Raw genomic sequence first — 13,254 nt, 5'->3', positions numbered from 1 at the left:
TGCTCTGCTTTTCTGCTCTCCTGTGAAGTTTAGAGAAGGGGGGTGTGGGGGCGGGGGGGCCGTCCACAGACATGGAAACAGTTCCTGGTTTGATCTGATGCGAAGGTCATACGTCTGATTTTGAGTGTTTTCGGCAAAATCTGTACTGAAGATCTGTGCTGTACCTTCCTGAGCTGCTTGATTATCAACTGGACCCTCCATACCAACCAGCACCCAAAGCCGTTCCCTGGTACAGCCACACACCCAGACTCCACCAGCTGCAGCAGTCCGAATTCACCAGAGATGTATTGTCTCTATGGATGTTTTTTCCTCTCTGATGTGAGGATCTTTTTTTGTAAGGAACTGAAAGTGATTTTAAACCTTTTACAGATCAGAAAACCTAATTTAATAGATACGTTGATGGGTGGATGAATGGACAGACAGATGCACAAATGCTTAGAGAGATTGAGAGAGGCACAGAGATGGATACATAGTTGAATAAATTGATAGAAACAGATGGAAATAAAGCCTGTAGAGCAACATGCAGAACTTGCATGTGAAATAAGTTCCAGTCCCCTAACCTTAAGGATTAAGCCTCTGCCTGCGTTTCACTGCAGACACAAAGGGTGTCTTTAAAGAAGTGACGGGGCACTGTGGGGTACTGAGACATGGTGAGGATCGAGGGTTACACAACTGCAGCCCAGTCAGTCTCTGTTCCCCAGTCGTGTTCTGCTTTCAGGGTCTGATAAGCCAAACTAATTTTGAAACAAAGTTCCTAGTGCTTCAATGTCAAAAGCTCAATATCATTGAATGTATTGCTGCACTTTTCCTGTAAGTCTCCCTGGATAAGGGTGTCTGCCAAAAAATAAATAAATAAGGTTTCCTGTAGCTGTGTGTGCAGTACTGACAAATATAGGCCCCATTCGCTTACATACAAGCACTAATGTGCATTTCTACTGCTTTTCCTGCACTGAACTATAGGGAAACTCTGTGAGTGTGTGTGTGTCTGTGTGTGAGTGTGCGTCTGTGAGTGTGTGTGTATGTGTGTAAGTGTGTCTGTGAGTGAGTGTCTGTGAGTGTGTGTGTAAGTGTGTCTGTGTGTGAGTGCGTCTGTGAGTGTGTGTGTATGTGTGTAAGTGTGTCTGTGTGTGAGTGAGTGTCTGTGAGTGTGTGTGTAAGTGTGTCTGTGTGTGAGTGTGCGTCTGTGAGTGTGTGTGTATGTGTGTAAGTGTGTCTGTGTGAGTGAGTGTCTGTGAGTGTGTGTGTAAGTGTGTCTGTGTGTGAGTGTGCGTCTGTGAGTGTGTGTGTATGTGTGTAAGTGTGTGAGTGTGTCTGTGTGTGAGTGAGTGTCTGTGAGTGTGTGTGTAAGTGTGTCTGTGTGTGAGTGAGTGTCTGTGAGTGTGTGTGTAAGTGTGTCTGTGTGTGAGTGTGCGTCTGTGAGTGTGTGTGTATGTGTGTAAGTGTGTGAGTGTGTCTGTGTGTGAGTGTGTAAGTGTGTCTGTGTGTGTAAGTGTGTCAGTCTGTGTGTGAGTGTGTGTGAGTGTGTCTGTGTGTGAGTGTGTGTGTGAGTGTGTGTGTAAGTGTGTCTGTGTGTGAGTGCGTCTGTGAGTGTGTGTGTATGTGTGTAAGTGTGTCTGTGTGTGAGTGAGTGTCTGTGAGTGTGTGTGTAAGTGTGTCTGTGTGTGAGTGTGCGTCTGTGAGTGTGTGTGTATGTGTGTAAGTGTGTCTGTGTGAGTGAGTGTCTGTGAGTGTGTGTGTAAGTGTGTCTGTGTGTGAGTGTGCGTCTGTGAGTGTGTGTGTATGTGTGTAAGTGTGTGAGTGTGTCTGTGTGTGAGTGAGTGTCTGTGAGTGTGTGTGTAAGTGTGTCTGTGTGTGAGTGAGTGTCTGTGAGTGTGTGTGTAAGTGTGTCTGTGTGTGAGTGTGCGTCTGTGAGTGTGTGTGTATGTGTGTAAGTGTGTGAGTGTGTCTGTGTGTGAGTGTGTAAGTGTGTCTGTGTGTGTAAGTGTGTCAGTCTGTGTGTGAGTGTGTGTGTGTCTGTGTGTGAGTGTGTGTGTGTGAGTGTGTCTGTGTGTGAGTGTGTAAGTGTGTCTGTGTGTGTAAGTGTCAGTCTGTGTGTGTGTGAGTGTGTAAGTGTGTGAGTGTGTCTGTGTGTGAGTGTCTGTGAGTGTGTAAGTGTGTCTGTGTGTGTGAGTGTGTGTGTGTGTGTGAGTAAGTGTGTCTGTGAGTGAGTGTGTGTAAGTATGAATATGTGTGTAAGTGTGTCTGTGTGTGAGTGTGTGTGTGTAAGTGTGTCTGACTGTGAGTGAATGTGTAAGTGTGTCTGTGTGTGTGACTGTGAGTGAGTGTGTCTGTGTGTGTGTGTGTGTGTGTGTAAGTGTGTCTGTGTGTAAGTGTGTCTGTCTGTGAGTGTGTGTGTGTGTGTGTGAATGTGTGTGTGTTTGTGTGTGTGTGTGTAAGTGTGTCTGTGTGTAAGTGTGTCTGTGTGAATGTGTGTGTGTGTCTGTCTGTGAGTGAGTGAGTGTGTATGTAAGTGTGTCTGTGTGTGTATGTGTGTGTGTGTGTAAGTGTGTCTGTGTGTGAATGTGTGTGTGTGTCTGTCTGTGAGTGTGTGTGTGAGTGTGTCTGTCTGTGAGTGTGTGTGTGTTTGTGTGTGTGTGTGTAAGTGTGTCTGTGTGTAAGTGTGTCTGTGTGAATGTGTGTGTGTGTCTGTCTGTGAGTGAGTGAGTGTGTATGTAAGTGTGTCTGTGTGTGTATGTGTGTGTGTGTGTAAGTGTGTCTGTGTGTGAGTGTGTGAGTGTGTCTGTGTGTAAGTGTGTGTGTGTGTGTGTGGGTAAGTGTGTGTGTGTGTAAGTGTGTCTGTCTGTGAGTGAGTGTGTAAGTGTGTATGTAAGTGTGTGTGTGTGAGTGTGTCTGTGTGTAAGTGTGTGTGTGTAAGTGTGTCTGTCTGTGAGTGAGTGTGTAAGTGTGTATGTAAGTGTGTGTGTGTGTGTGTGTATGTGTGTGTGTGTGTGTAAGTGTGTCTGTCTGTGAGTGAGTGTGTAAGTGTGTATGTAAGTGTGTGTGTGTGTGTGTAAGTGTGTGTGTGTTGTGGGGGTGGGCACACTTCCTGTTCTTCTAGTCTGGTGGTTTTGCACAATATGACTCACTGTGAGCCGCAGCCCCCCACACACAGCCTCACACTACCTTACCAAGCGACTACAACTGTGATTAACGATCTCTGAGGGACACGACACTTCCAGATTCCAATAACAAAACGAACCAACAGCTCATTTGGGTGTGCAATGTGGGGTGTGTCGTTGTGTGCCTAGGGCTCGGGTTTGCGCATGCTCACAACGGGAGAAAAGAGCCCCTAGGCATCGGCACGGTTTCCTTTGCAGAGATTTCCTGCAAAAGAAGAAGAAGAAGAAGAAGAAGAAGAAGAAGAAGAAGAAGAAGAATACATATGTGCAGACTGAAAAACAACAGCAACCCAATACCAGCACCAAACGGGGCTGAAAGAGAACAGGGGCACGCTTTTCGACATGTTTTTAAAATATATATTTCATTTGTCATGGCTTGTTTGGCCGTTTGCATCTTTCTAGGCGTGTGTTCTGTTTCCCGTTCTCCGTCCCTTCGCACAATTTAAAGGGGAAGTTGCGGTTTCCTGAAAATAAACTTGACAAACGGACAAGAATGCATTGGATAAACGGTGCGTGTTAGGGTGTGCTCCGTTTTGTGCCTGCTGCCCACAGAGTTATATACATAGTCGGCAGCACGGAAGGAGTGAGAAAACTCTCCTCCCTCTACCTTCTCTTCCTCTCTCTCTCTCTCTCTCTCTCTCTCTCTCTCTGCCTCCCTCCCTGTGGGCTGGGGCCAAGGGGGCTGGCCTTTGCGTTTTTTTTCTTTTTTCTTTTCCTTTTGACAGAATAAATAAAGACAGGAAGTTTGTAAGAAGTCACCCTGCCTGCCAGCCTGTCTGCCTTCCAGTCTGCCAGCTCTGCCCATCCTCGCCAGCTCCCTGAACTCCGCAAGGTAGGGATTGAGCCTTCTTCTCCATTTACTCTCCCCCCCCCCCTCTCTCTCTCTCTCTCTCTCTCTCTCTCTCTCTCTCTCTCTCTCTCTCTCTCTCTCTCTCTCTCTCTCTGTACAGACCAGCAAAACTCACTCTGTCTGTCTTGCTCTCTGTGGCCTGATCAGAATAAGTATTACAAAAACATCAGTGATAAATATCTCTCTGTACTGTTCTTTCTCAGGGTAATGATTGCAGTGTGCTTTACACTAAATTGGCCTATTAGCGCCTACAAAAGGACCAGGGGATTGATTTTCACCTGTAAGGTGGGGTGAGGGCAGCGGGGAGCTCTCCAGTTACCGGCAGAACCGCATTTCTGTCAACAGGTTTTGGGTTAAGGGTGCAGGACTGTGAGCTGGCAGTATAGAAGAAGCTGGATATATGGAGGGGAAAAACATGTATTCATTCATTCATGTGTGTGTGCTTGTATCGGCAAAATGAATGTGGCTTTTTGTGTGACAGGGGCTATAGAGAGGTTGAACCAATTCCTCACCTAACGCTGTAAGCTGTTAATTAGCGCAGTCCGGGAGAGAGGCGAGATGCAGAGCCTGGGAGCTGTTTATGCAGAGGGTGTGGGAAAGATTGGGTGCCTGTACCTTTGGAAAAGAAATGGATTTCCAATTAGCAGCTTCTGCAGGTTTGCGTGATATTGTGACACATCCTGTGCGTGGTTGCGAATTCCCGGAGCAATTTGCGCCTGTTCTCGGAGCCGGTTCAGTTGCTGGTTTTGCAGTCTGGGGACTTCAGGTGCATATCAGGTCACCGTGTTCATACCGTGCCAGCTAGTAAGTAAATTACCAGGTGTACACTGAGTGTGTTCTGGTCATGGGCAACTGCTCTGCTGAATAAAACATAACCCTGCGCAACCCTTAGCGCAAAACCTGCGGTAACCCCGACTTCTGCCTGATCAGGACATTAACTGGGTGGATTAAGTCAATTTTTACTTCTAGTCGTGGCAGGAAGGTGACTCACCCTCGTCTCCATGGATAAGTGTTAAAAATAAATCCCCAAACAAAACAAAATAATTTAATTTCCACTTAGGGCGGTTCCCCAGACAGAACCCAAAATGCACGTCTGTTCAACCGTTGGCGGAGGCGATTGGTAGGTTTTTAGCTGCTACATTTCGTGTTTTTGACATCCTCGCCCAACAGCTGTTTTCACGGCTTAAAAATTGACGGTGATGTGTATATATATGTATATATATAACTGTCTGCGGGGGGTGGTTAGCACCTCGTGATTGCGCATGGACGTGCGCAACGTTTCCTGTGCTGAACCGCGATACAGCACAGAGAGTCCCGATCCAGGATGTCAAAACGTTGAAAAAGAAAATGAATAGAGCGACATTACATAAATAAATACGTAAATCATCCATTCACAAATGCCAAAGTGCAGGGAATGAAAAGTTTGCTTGCAGCGACGGGACCCAAAATCAACTGATATAACTGATCATATATATGTATAGCGTTGTTCCCCAGAGCATGCACCCTGCCACCCCACAAACACCTGTCTGCTCCAGTTCAGATCTGATCATGTGTCCCGCATGGCCCACCACACGGGCATCGACACCATCCTGTGGTTGTGGTCTGTGCCGTTTCGCTGAAAACACACAGGGGAACTGTCACCGGGTTTCGTCTGCCTCCCCCCATCCCCTGCATCGCAGCACAGCACGGTGGGGTATAGCACGGTGGAGAATAGCTTGGGAGAGCTGCAGTATCGCCCAGTACGGTACAGCGCGGTGCCGTATATCCCAGCTCGGCCCAGATCACACTGTGCCGGGAGCCCAGCAGCGGAGGTGAGTGTGAGCCTCCCTGGACACCGTACCCAACTGGTCTAATGCATCTTCCTTTTTCCATCTGGTGTAACCCTTCCCCCCCAGGTCTGAAGATTCCCAGCCAGAGTGACCCATTCTGCCGGACTGAGCTCCCTCTGCTCCCCCACGACCCCAGATACAAACATGTGAGCCACCCCCTGTTGCACAGCAGAAGCTCTCGCAGCCTCTAACAGCCTCTAACAGCCTCTCGCAGTCCAGTGCAGTCCAGTGCAGTCCAGTGCAGTCCAGTGCAGTCCAGTGCAGTCCAGTGCAGTCCAGTGCAGTCAGTTTTCCGGCTGCAGCTCCGGCTTGTCGTTCCACAGTTGGGCTTCATGTTGCTTGTGTGTCGGTGTTTTTTTTCGTGAGGACTGGAAAAGAAGAAGCAAAAACTAGAACTAAATCTGATCCAGCGGAAGAAAAAGCGACTGAGTGTGTGTGTGTGTGTGTGTGAGACACGGGCGGGCGTGAGGGGACTTGTCTGCAGTCCCTCCCTGTGCTGTCTCCTCGGATGAGCCCGGCCCGTGTGTTGTCTGTGTTGTGCGCGGGCTTGTGCCGACAGGTTTTAATTGCACTGCTTCTCTCAGCGATCTGCTCAGGCAGCCAGTCCTGAAAGACTAAAGACTCTCTCTCTCTCTCTCTCTCTCTCTCTCTCTCTCTCTCTCTCTCTCTCTCTCTCTCTCTCTCTCTCTCTCTCTCTCTCTCTCTCTCTCTCTCTCTCTCTCTCTCTCTCTCTCTCTCTCTCTCTCTCTCTCTCTCTCTCTCTCTCTCTCTCTCTCTCTCTCTCTCTCTCTCTCTCTCTCTCTCCTGCCCCACGTCTCCCCCTCTTGCTGTCCCACTCCCACTCTCCCCATCCCCTCTTCTCTCTCCTCCCTCTCCCCGGGGCAGGATGCAGCCACTGAAGGCCAGTCCGGGGCAGTTCGGCCCCAGTGCCCACGAGCCCGGGTTGCACGCCTGGCGAGTGGAGAAGATGAAGGCCGTTCCGCTGCCCGCCAAGGAGCTGGGTGCCTTCTTCAATGGGGACGCCTACCTGGTGTTGAGCAACAAGGGCAAGGAGGGTGGCTGCAGCCTGCACATGTGGATCGGTCAGTCTGTCTGTGTGTCCCTCTGTCTGTCCCTGTGTGTCTTTCCCTGTGTCTCTGTCTGTCCATGTCTCTATGTCCCTGTGTGTGTCCCTGTGTGCCTTTCCCTGTGTCTCTGTGTCTGTCACTGTGTGCCTGTCTGTCCCTGTCTGTCTATGTCTCTATGTCCCTGTGTGTCTTTCCCTGTCTCTCTGTGTCTGTGCCTGTCTGTCTATGTCTCTATGTCCCTGTGTCTCTTTGTCTGTCTCTCTGAACCTGTGTCACTGTCTGTCCCTGTGTGTGTCCCTGTGTGTCTTTCCCTGTGTCTCTGTGTCCCTGTGTCTCTGTGTGTGTCCATGTGTCTGTCTCTGTCCTTGTGTGTGTCCCTGTGTGTATCTCTGTGTCCATGTGTGTGTATCTGTGTCTGTCCCTGGGTCTCTGTCTCTGTGTGTCTGTGTGTGTCTTTCCCTGTGTCTCTCTGTCTCTGTCCCTGTCCCTGTGTGTCTCTGTGTCTGTGTGGAGTGTAATCCCAGTCTGTGACAGCGTGTCCGTCTGTGTGTGCATCTGTCCGCAGGTGAGAAGTCGTCCCGGGACGAGCAGGTGGCCTGTGCCATGCTGGCCACGCAGCTGGATGACTTCCTGGGCGGTGACCCGATCCAGCACCGCGAGACACAGGGCTTCGAGTCACGCGAGTTCATGCAGCTGTTCCCCCGTGGGGTCACATACAAGGTGGGCTGGGAGGGAGAGAGGAAGGCCAAGGGGGTCAGGGGTCCGTGCTGTCTGTGTGCCACCTGACCCCTCGTGTGTCCCCGTCTCTCGCAGGATGGGGGGGTGGAGTCCGGGTTCCGGAAGAGCCAGGGGGGGGCGGCGGTGCAGAGACTCTACCAGATCAAGGGCAAGAAGAAGATCCGAGCCAGAGAGGTGGAGCTGAGCTGGGCCAGCTTCAACAAGGGCGACTGCTTCATCCTGGACCTGGGAGAGGTGTGTAGTGTGTGTGTGTGTAGTGTAGTAGGGCTGTCCCAAAGGGAACATTTTTACCTTCGAAGGTTCGGAACACATTACCAACCGAAGGTTTGAAGCTTCGTTGATGTTAATTTGCATAATTTATTGATGACATCATACTAGCTACTAGTGTATCGTTTTGAATGACCAGCATACTCTTGTGTTGTACAGGCAATCCATTTAACAAAATAAAACATCCCCTTGCAGTTTAAAATAACTTATCTCGAATAGTAATCATGTTTTTATTTATTTTTTATAAGCGCACGGTTTATATTGATTTTTCTTGCATGAAACATGTTAACTTTCAAGTAAAAGTATTCATAATAAACTGTGCACGGTGAATTATGTATATTAACTTTCATTTGTATTTCATTCAATAAGGGAAAAGTGTTGGAAATAGCGAATTGGTGTAAAACCCTTGATGAATATATCCTATTGTTTAAGGAGTAGAACCACCTCATCATTGCAGGTGCAACAGTAAATTGTTGTATTAATTATTACTGCAGCGCACACAGGTCTCACTGACACTGACTCGTTGTTCCGCCTCCCTTCACAGTTTACGCCTCTCCCTACGCTCCTGCCCACCTCACCGCCTTTACCCCATTAACCCTGTATCTGGTGCGTTGGCACGCTACAGTATTCAGACACTCAATTTGTATCAACAAGAGAAAGCAATTGATGTGATTGTCTGGAGACCAAACGAACCTTCGAATGTTCAAACCTTCGCAGACAGCTCTATAGTGTAGTGTAGTGTGTGTGTTATGCAGGTCAGTGACAGTGTGTGAAATGTGTGTTGTCCGCAGTCCATCGTGTCGTGGAGCGGCTCGCAGGCCAACATGTTTGAGAAGCAGAAGATGACGGAGTTGGCGGCGCTGATCCGCGACACCGAGAAACACGGCAAAGCCAAGATCACCGCCGTCTGTGAGGGGGAGGAGCCGCCGGAGATGCTGAAGGTAACCAACCCCTGCACTGTACTGCACTCTACTGCACTGTCACTGTACTACACTCTACTGCAGCCTACTGCACTCTACTGCACTGTCACTCACCCTACTACACTCTACTGTACTCACCCTACTGCCCTCTACTGCACTGTCACTGTACTGTACTACTCTCTACTGCACTGCCACTCACCCTACTGCCCTCTACTGCAGCCTACTACACTCTACTGTACTCACCCTACTCCCCTCTACTGCACTGTCACTGTACTGTACTACTCTCTACTGCACTCACCCTACTGCCCTCTACTGCAGCCTACTACACTCTACTGTACTCACCCTACTCCCCTCTACTGCACTGTCACTGTACTGTACTACTCTCTACTGCACTCACCCTACTGCCCTCTACTGCAGCCTACTACACTCTACTGTACTCACCCTACTGCCCTCTACTGCAGCCTACTACACTCTACTGTACTCACCCTACTCCCCTCTACTGCACTGACACTGTACTGTACTACTCTCTACTGCACTCACCCTACTGCCCTCTACTGCAGCCTACTACACTCTACTGTACTCACCCTACTCCCCTCTACTGCACTGTCACTGTACTGTACTACTCTCTACTGCACTCACCCTACTGCCCTCTACTGCAGCCTACTACACTCTACTGTACTCACCCTACTGCCCTCTACTGCAGCCTACTACACTCTACTGTACTCACCCTACTCCCCTCTACTGCACTGACACTGTACTGTACTACTCTCTACTGCACTCACCCTACTGCCCTCTACTGCAGCCTACTACACTCTACTGTACTCACCCTACTCCCCTCTACTGCACTGTCACTGTACTGTACTACTCTCTACTGCACTCACCCTACTGCCCTCTACTGCAGCCTACTACACTCTACTGTACTCACCCTACTGCCCTCTACTGCAGCCTACTACACTCTACTGTACTCACCCTACTGCCCTCTACTGCATTGTCACTGTACTGTACTACTCTCTACTGCACTCACCCTACTGCCCTCTACTGCAGCCTACTACACTCTACTGTACTCACCCTACTCCCCTCTACTGCATTGTCACTGTACTGTACTACTCTCTCCTGCACTTTACTACACTCTAGTGCAATGTCACTGTACTACATTGTACTGCACTGTCACTGTACTCTACTGCACCCTAAATTGTCTTCACAAATGTCCTCCTGTCGCTGTGTTTGACAGGTCCTGGGCCCAATGCCAGCGCTGAAGGAGAGCACACCCGAGGAGGACAGCCAGGCCGACGCATCCAGCACCGCCTCCCTGTACAAGGTGGGCAACTATCCAGACCAGTTCATTTACAGACGTGCTCAAATTTGTTGGTACCCCTCCACAAAAAATGAAGAATGCACAATTTCCTCTGAAATAACTTGAAACTGACAAAAGTAATTGGCATCCACCATTGTTTATTCCATATTTAATAGAAATCAGACTTTGCTTCTGATTTTGTTTTTCTACATAATATTGTAAATAATAAAACAAATGAAAATGGCACAGACAAAAATGATAGGACCCTCAACATAATATTTAGTTGCACAACCTTTAGAGGCAATCACTGCAATCAAATGTTTTCTGTAGCTCTCAGTGAGACGTCTGCACCTGTTAACAGGCAGTTTGGGCCACCCAGGGAGGTTGGCTTCAGTTCCACAGTTCAACTTCTTAATAATATTTGCAACTGTTGTCACAGGAACATCAAGCTGCTTGGAGATGGTCTTGTAGCCTTTACCTTTACCATGCTTGTCTATTATTTTATTTCTGATCTCCTCAGACAACTCCCTCCTTTGCTTTCTCTGGTCCATGTTCAGTGTGGTGCACACAATGATACCAAACGGCACAGTGACTACTTTCTTAAATTGAAATAGGCTGAATGACTGATTACAAGATGCTAATTAAAGAGACTAATTAGTTTGGAATATCACTATAATCCAAGTATTTATTATCTTTTCTAAGGAATACCAACAAATGTGTCCAGGCCATTTTAGAATATCTTTGTAGAATGAGTAATAATTAATCTCTTTTCAGAGCTTCTTTGCTTTATTCTATGACATACCAAAGGCATGCATGTGTACAAGATGCAATAGCTTTTAATTTCATTGTCAGGAGGAATTAAGCATTATTTCAATGAGCTGTAAGGGTACCAACACATTTGAGCACGTCTGTATGAGAGAGTTTTCCTGCAGTAACTGTGCAGAGTTATTACTGCAGTGTTTTGGCTGTAGACGTCATGTTGTGCTTGTGTAGGCAGTTGTTTTTACAAAGCAGAGATTAAAAGCAGTGTTTGTGCATGAACTAAACCACAGATTGTTTTTGTAGCAGTGCTGTTGTGTTGTAACATTCTTGCACAGACTTTATTCGTCACATAATATTCACAGCAAACACTATGGTTGTGATGTCATATCTGGGCTGGGGCTGTGGTTGTGATGTCATATCTGGGCAGAAGCTGCAGTGGTGATGTAAAATGCATGCAGGAGCTAAAGCCGTGATGTCATATCTGGGCACAGGCCATAGCTGTGAAGTCACATTTACATAGACGCCGTGGCTGTGATGTCATATCTGTGCTCCTTAGGTGTCGGACGCCACGGGCACCATGAAGCTGACCAAGGTGTCAGACAAGACCCCATTGGCCAAGGACCTGCTGCAGAAGGACGACTGCTTCATCCTGGACAGTGGCTCCAACGGCAAGATCTTCATCTGGAAAGGTGAGGGATGGAGATCTCCCAGGGATAAGGGTCTGGTTTGGCTGTACTGCTTTTGTTCTGTGCCTGAGAGAGAAACAAACCATACGTGCCGTGTTCATATCCGCCCGCTCATTCCTCCTCAGTTTGTCTGTATATCTTGTATAGCCTGGGCGGGATTTAGAGCTCTGTCCTGTTCAGGGGTTGCAGGTAGGGCTGATAAAGGGCTCTGTGTGAGGAACTCAGGGTCAGGGCAACCAGTGTGATACGGACAGACAGATACACACAAATCCCAGTGTGTCTGAGCCGTGTGTATGTGCCGGATCCAGTGCTCAGTGTGTCAAAGCTGCATTTGTGTCTCTCTGTTGTCCAGGAAGCGGCGCCAATGTGGAGGAGAAGAAGGCCGCCCTGAAGATGGCCGATGACTTCATAAAGCAGATGAACTACCCCCTCAAAACACAGGTGTGCTGCCCCACCCCGGCCCCCCAAAAGTGACATCCTTGTCCTGCTGAAATTAATGTAATTTATTGAATTGTCTCCTGGATTAATTGCCCTCTCTCTCTTTCTTTCTCTCTGTGCAGGTGGAAATCATACCTCAGGGCCGAGAGACGGTCATTTTCAAGCAATTCTTTCAGAGCTGGAGCTAAAGCGCACCCCCTACCCGGCCCCCTCGGCCCAGGCTGGGACACACCACCTCCCCGAGTACGAGCCTTCCCAGGCAGACTTCCTGCTCCGCTGTCATTAGTTAAAGACAGCATTATTTCCCATATTTCACCGGGTACTCAAAAACCAGCACACGCCTGTAGCGTAGGATCTACAAAACTGCTTACAACAGGGTGAGTTATTAACGTCCGGGCAGCAGTGATGTCATCAACAAGCGCCCACACGTGTTCATAGAAGCACAAGGAGAGGGAATGATACACAGGAGTCTGAACCAGGACAAAATGGCAGTGCTGTATCACCCTGGGTCGAGTTTCATTAGAGGCAACAGAGATAGGCTTTGGGGCATCTATTAATATACATAGACACAGACACACACACATATATATTTTGATTAAAATGTGTTTCTTATAACTGGATATGCTTAAGGAATGATGTCACTACAGAACTGCAAGAATGATAATAATAAAAACAAGTGCTGGCATTCAGAGTTGCTTTAATCTCTTTCTTTCTTGTACACAAAACCCTACCGGTCTCCGACACACGCAGGTACTGTCTGGTGTGACTGTATTACTCACAACATCCCACAGCGAGTTGCAAAGGAGTAGTGAGGTAACATGCAGCACAACAGGATGAATAAAGTGTAGGTCCTTAATAATTCACAGAAAACCCCAGCACTTGCCCTCGGTGTCCAGTAGAGGGCGCCACACTGTTGCTCAGCGGCCTATAAATGAAAACCAGTTCCGATGAGAGGATCGATATATTCACAGGCATAAGCGACATAAACGGCCTATCAGAAACGAATAATTGATAAATTGAATATTTTCTAATTTATGTTCTAGTATTGATTTTCATAAATGATCACAGTGATCAGTTGTCAGATTGGATGTTATGTGTGATCTAGTCTAGACAGAAACCTGCCATCTGGTGTAGCAGAATAAAAGAAAACATATTTAATGATTGCAACGCGACTAAAGTATAATGGCGGAAAAAAGAGCATCAACCCAGCGCAAAAAAGAAACTGTACGAAGAAATAAACTGAAG

General features: G+C 48.0%; 1 protein-coding gene across 2 annotated transcripts; it reads left to right on the top strand.

Moving 5' to 3' along the window:
• The first annotated feature begins 3,403 nt into the window (after positions 1 to 3,403).
• Positions 3,404 to 12,698, top strand: capgb (capping protein (actin filament), gelsolin-like b). Of its 2 annotated transcripts, XM_066722604.1 has the most exons (10): positions 3,406 to 3,990; positions 5,904 to 5,983; positions 6,723 to 6,919; positions 7,470 to 7,624; positions 7,718 to 7,876; positions 8,701 to 8,850; positions 10,061 to 10,147; positions 11,442 to 11,574; positions 11,924 to 12,012; positions 12,132 to 12,698. In XM_066722604.1, coding segments are annotated over exons 2-10 (1,038 nt in total). In that variant the 5' UTR covers positions 3,406 to 3,990; positions 5,904 to 5,981; the 3' UTR covers positions 12,198 to 12,698. The 2 variants fall into 2 exon arrangements, with proteins under 2 accessions (XP_066578702.1, XP_066578701.1); XM_066722605.1 differs by lacking the exon at positions 5,904 to 5,983 and having other exon boundaries at positions 3,404 to 3,990.
• Positions 12,699 to 13,254: the final 556 nt, after the last annotated feature.

This window comes from Amia ocellicauda, chromosome 14, assembly GCF_036373705.1.
Source record: "Amia ocellicauda isolate fAmiCal2 chromosome 14, fAmiCal2.hap1, whole genome shotgun sequence".
NCBI classification, from domain to species: domain Eukaryota; kingdom Metazoa; phylum Chordata; class Actinopteri; order Amiiformes; family Amiidae; genus Amia; species Amia ocellicauda.
Note: the sequence above shows the minus strand (reverse complement) of the source record. Positions and strands in the feature narration are given on the sequence as shown.

Excerpts from the sequence above, each read along its gene's own strand:
- capgb (XM_066722604.1), top strand. Across the intron at positions 6,920-7,469 it reads CAGCCTGCACATGTGGATCG|GTGAGAAGTCGTCCCGGGAC; the intron begins GTCAGTCTGTCT and ends ATCTGTCCGCAG. Across the intron at positions 7,877-8,700 it reads TCATCCTGGACCTGGGAGAG|TCCATCGTGTCGTGGAGCGG; the intron begins GTGTGTAGTGTG and ends TGTTGTCCGCAG.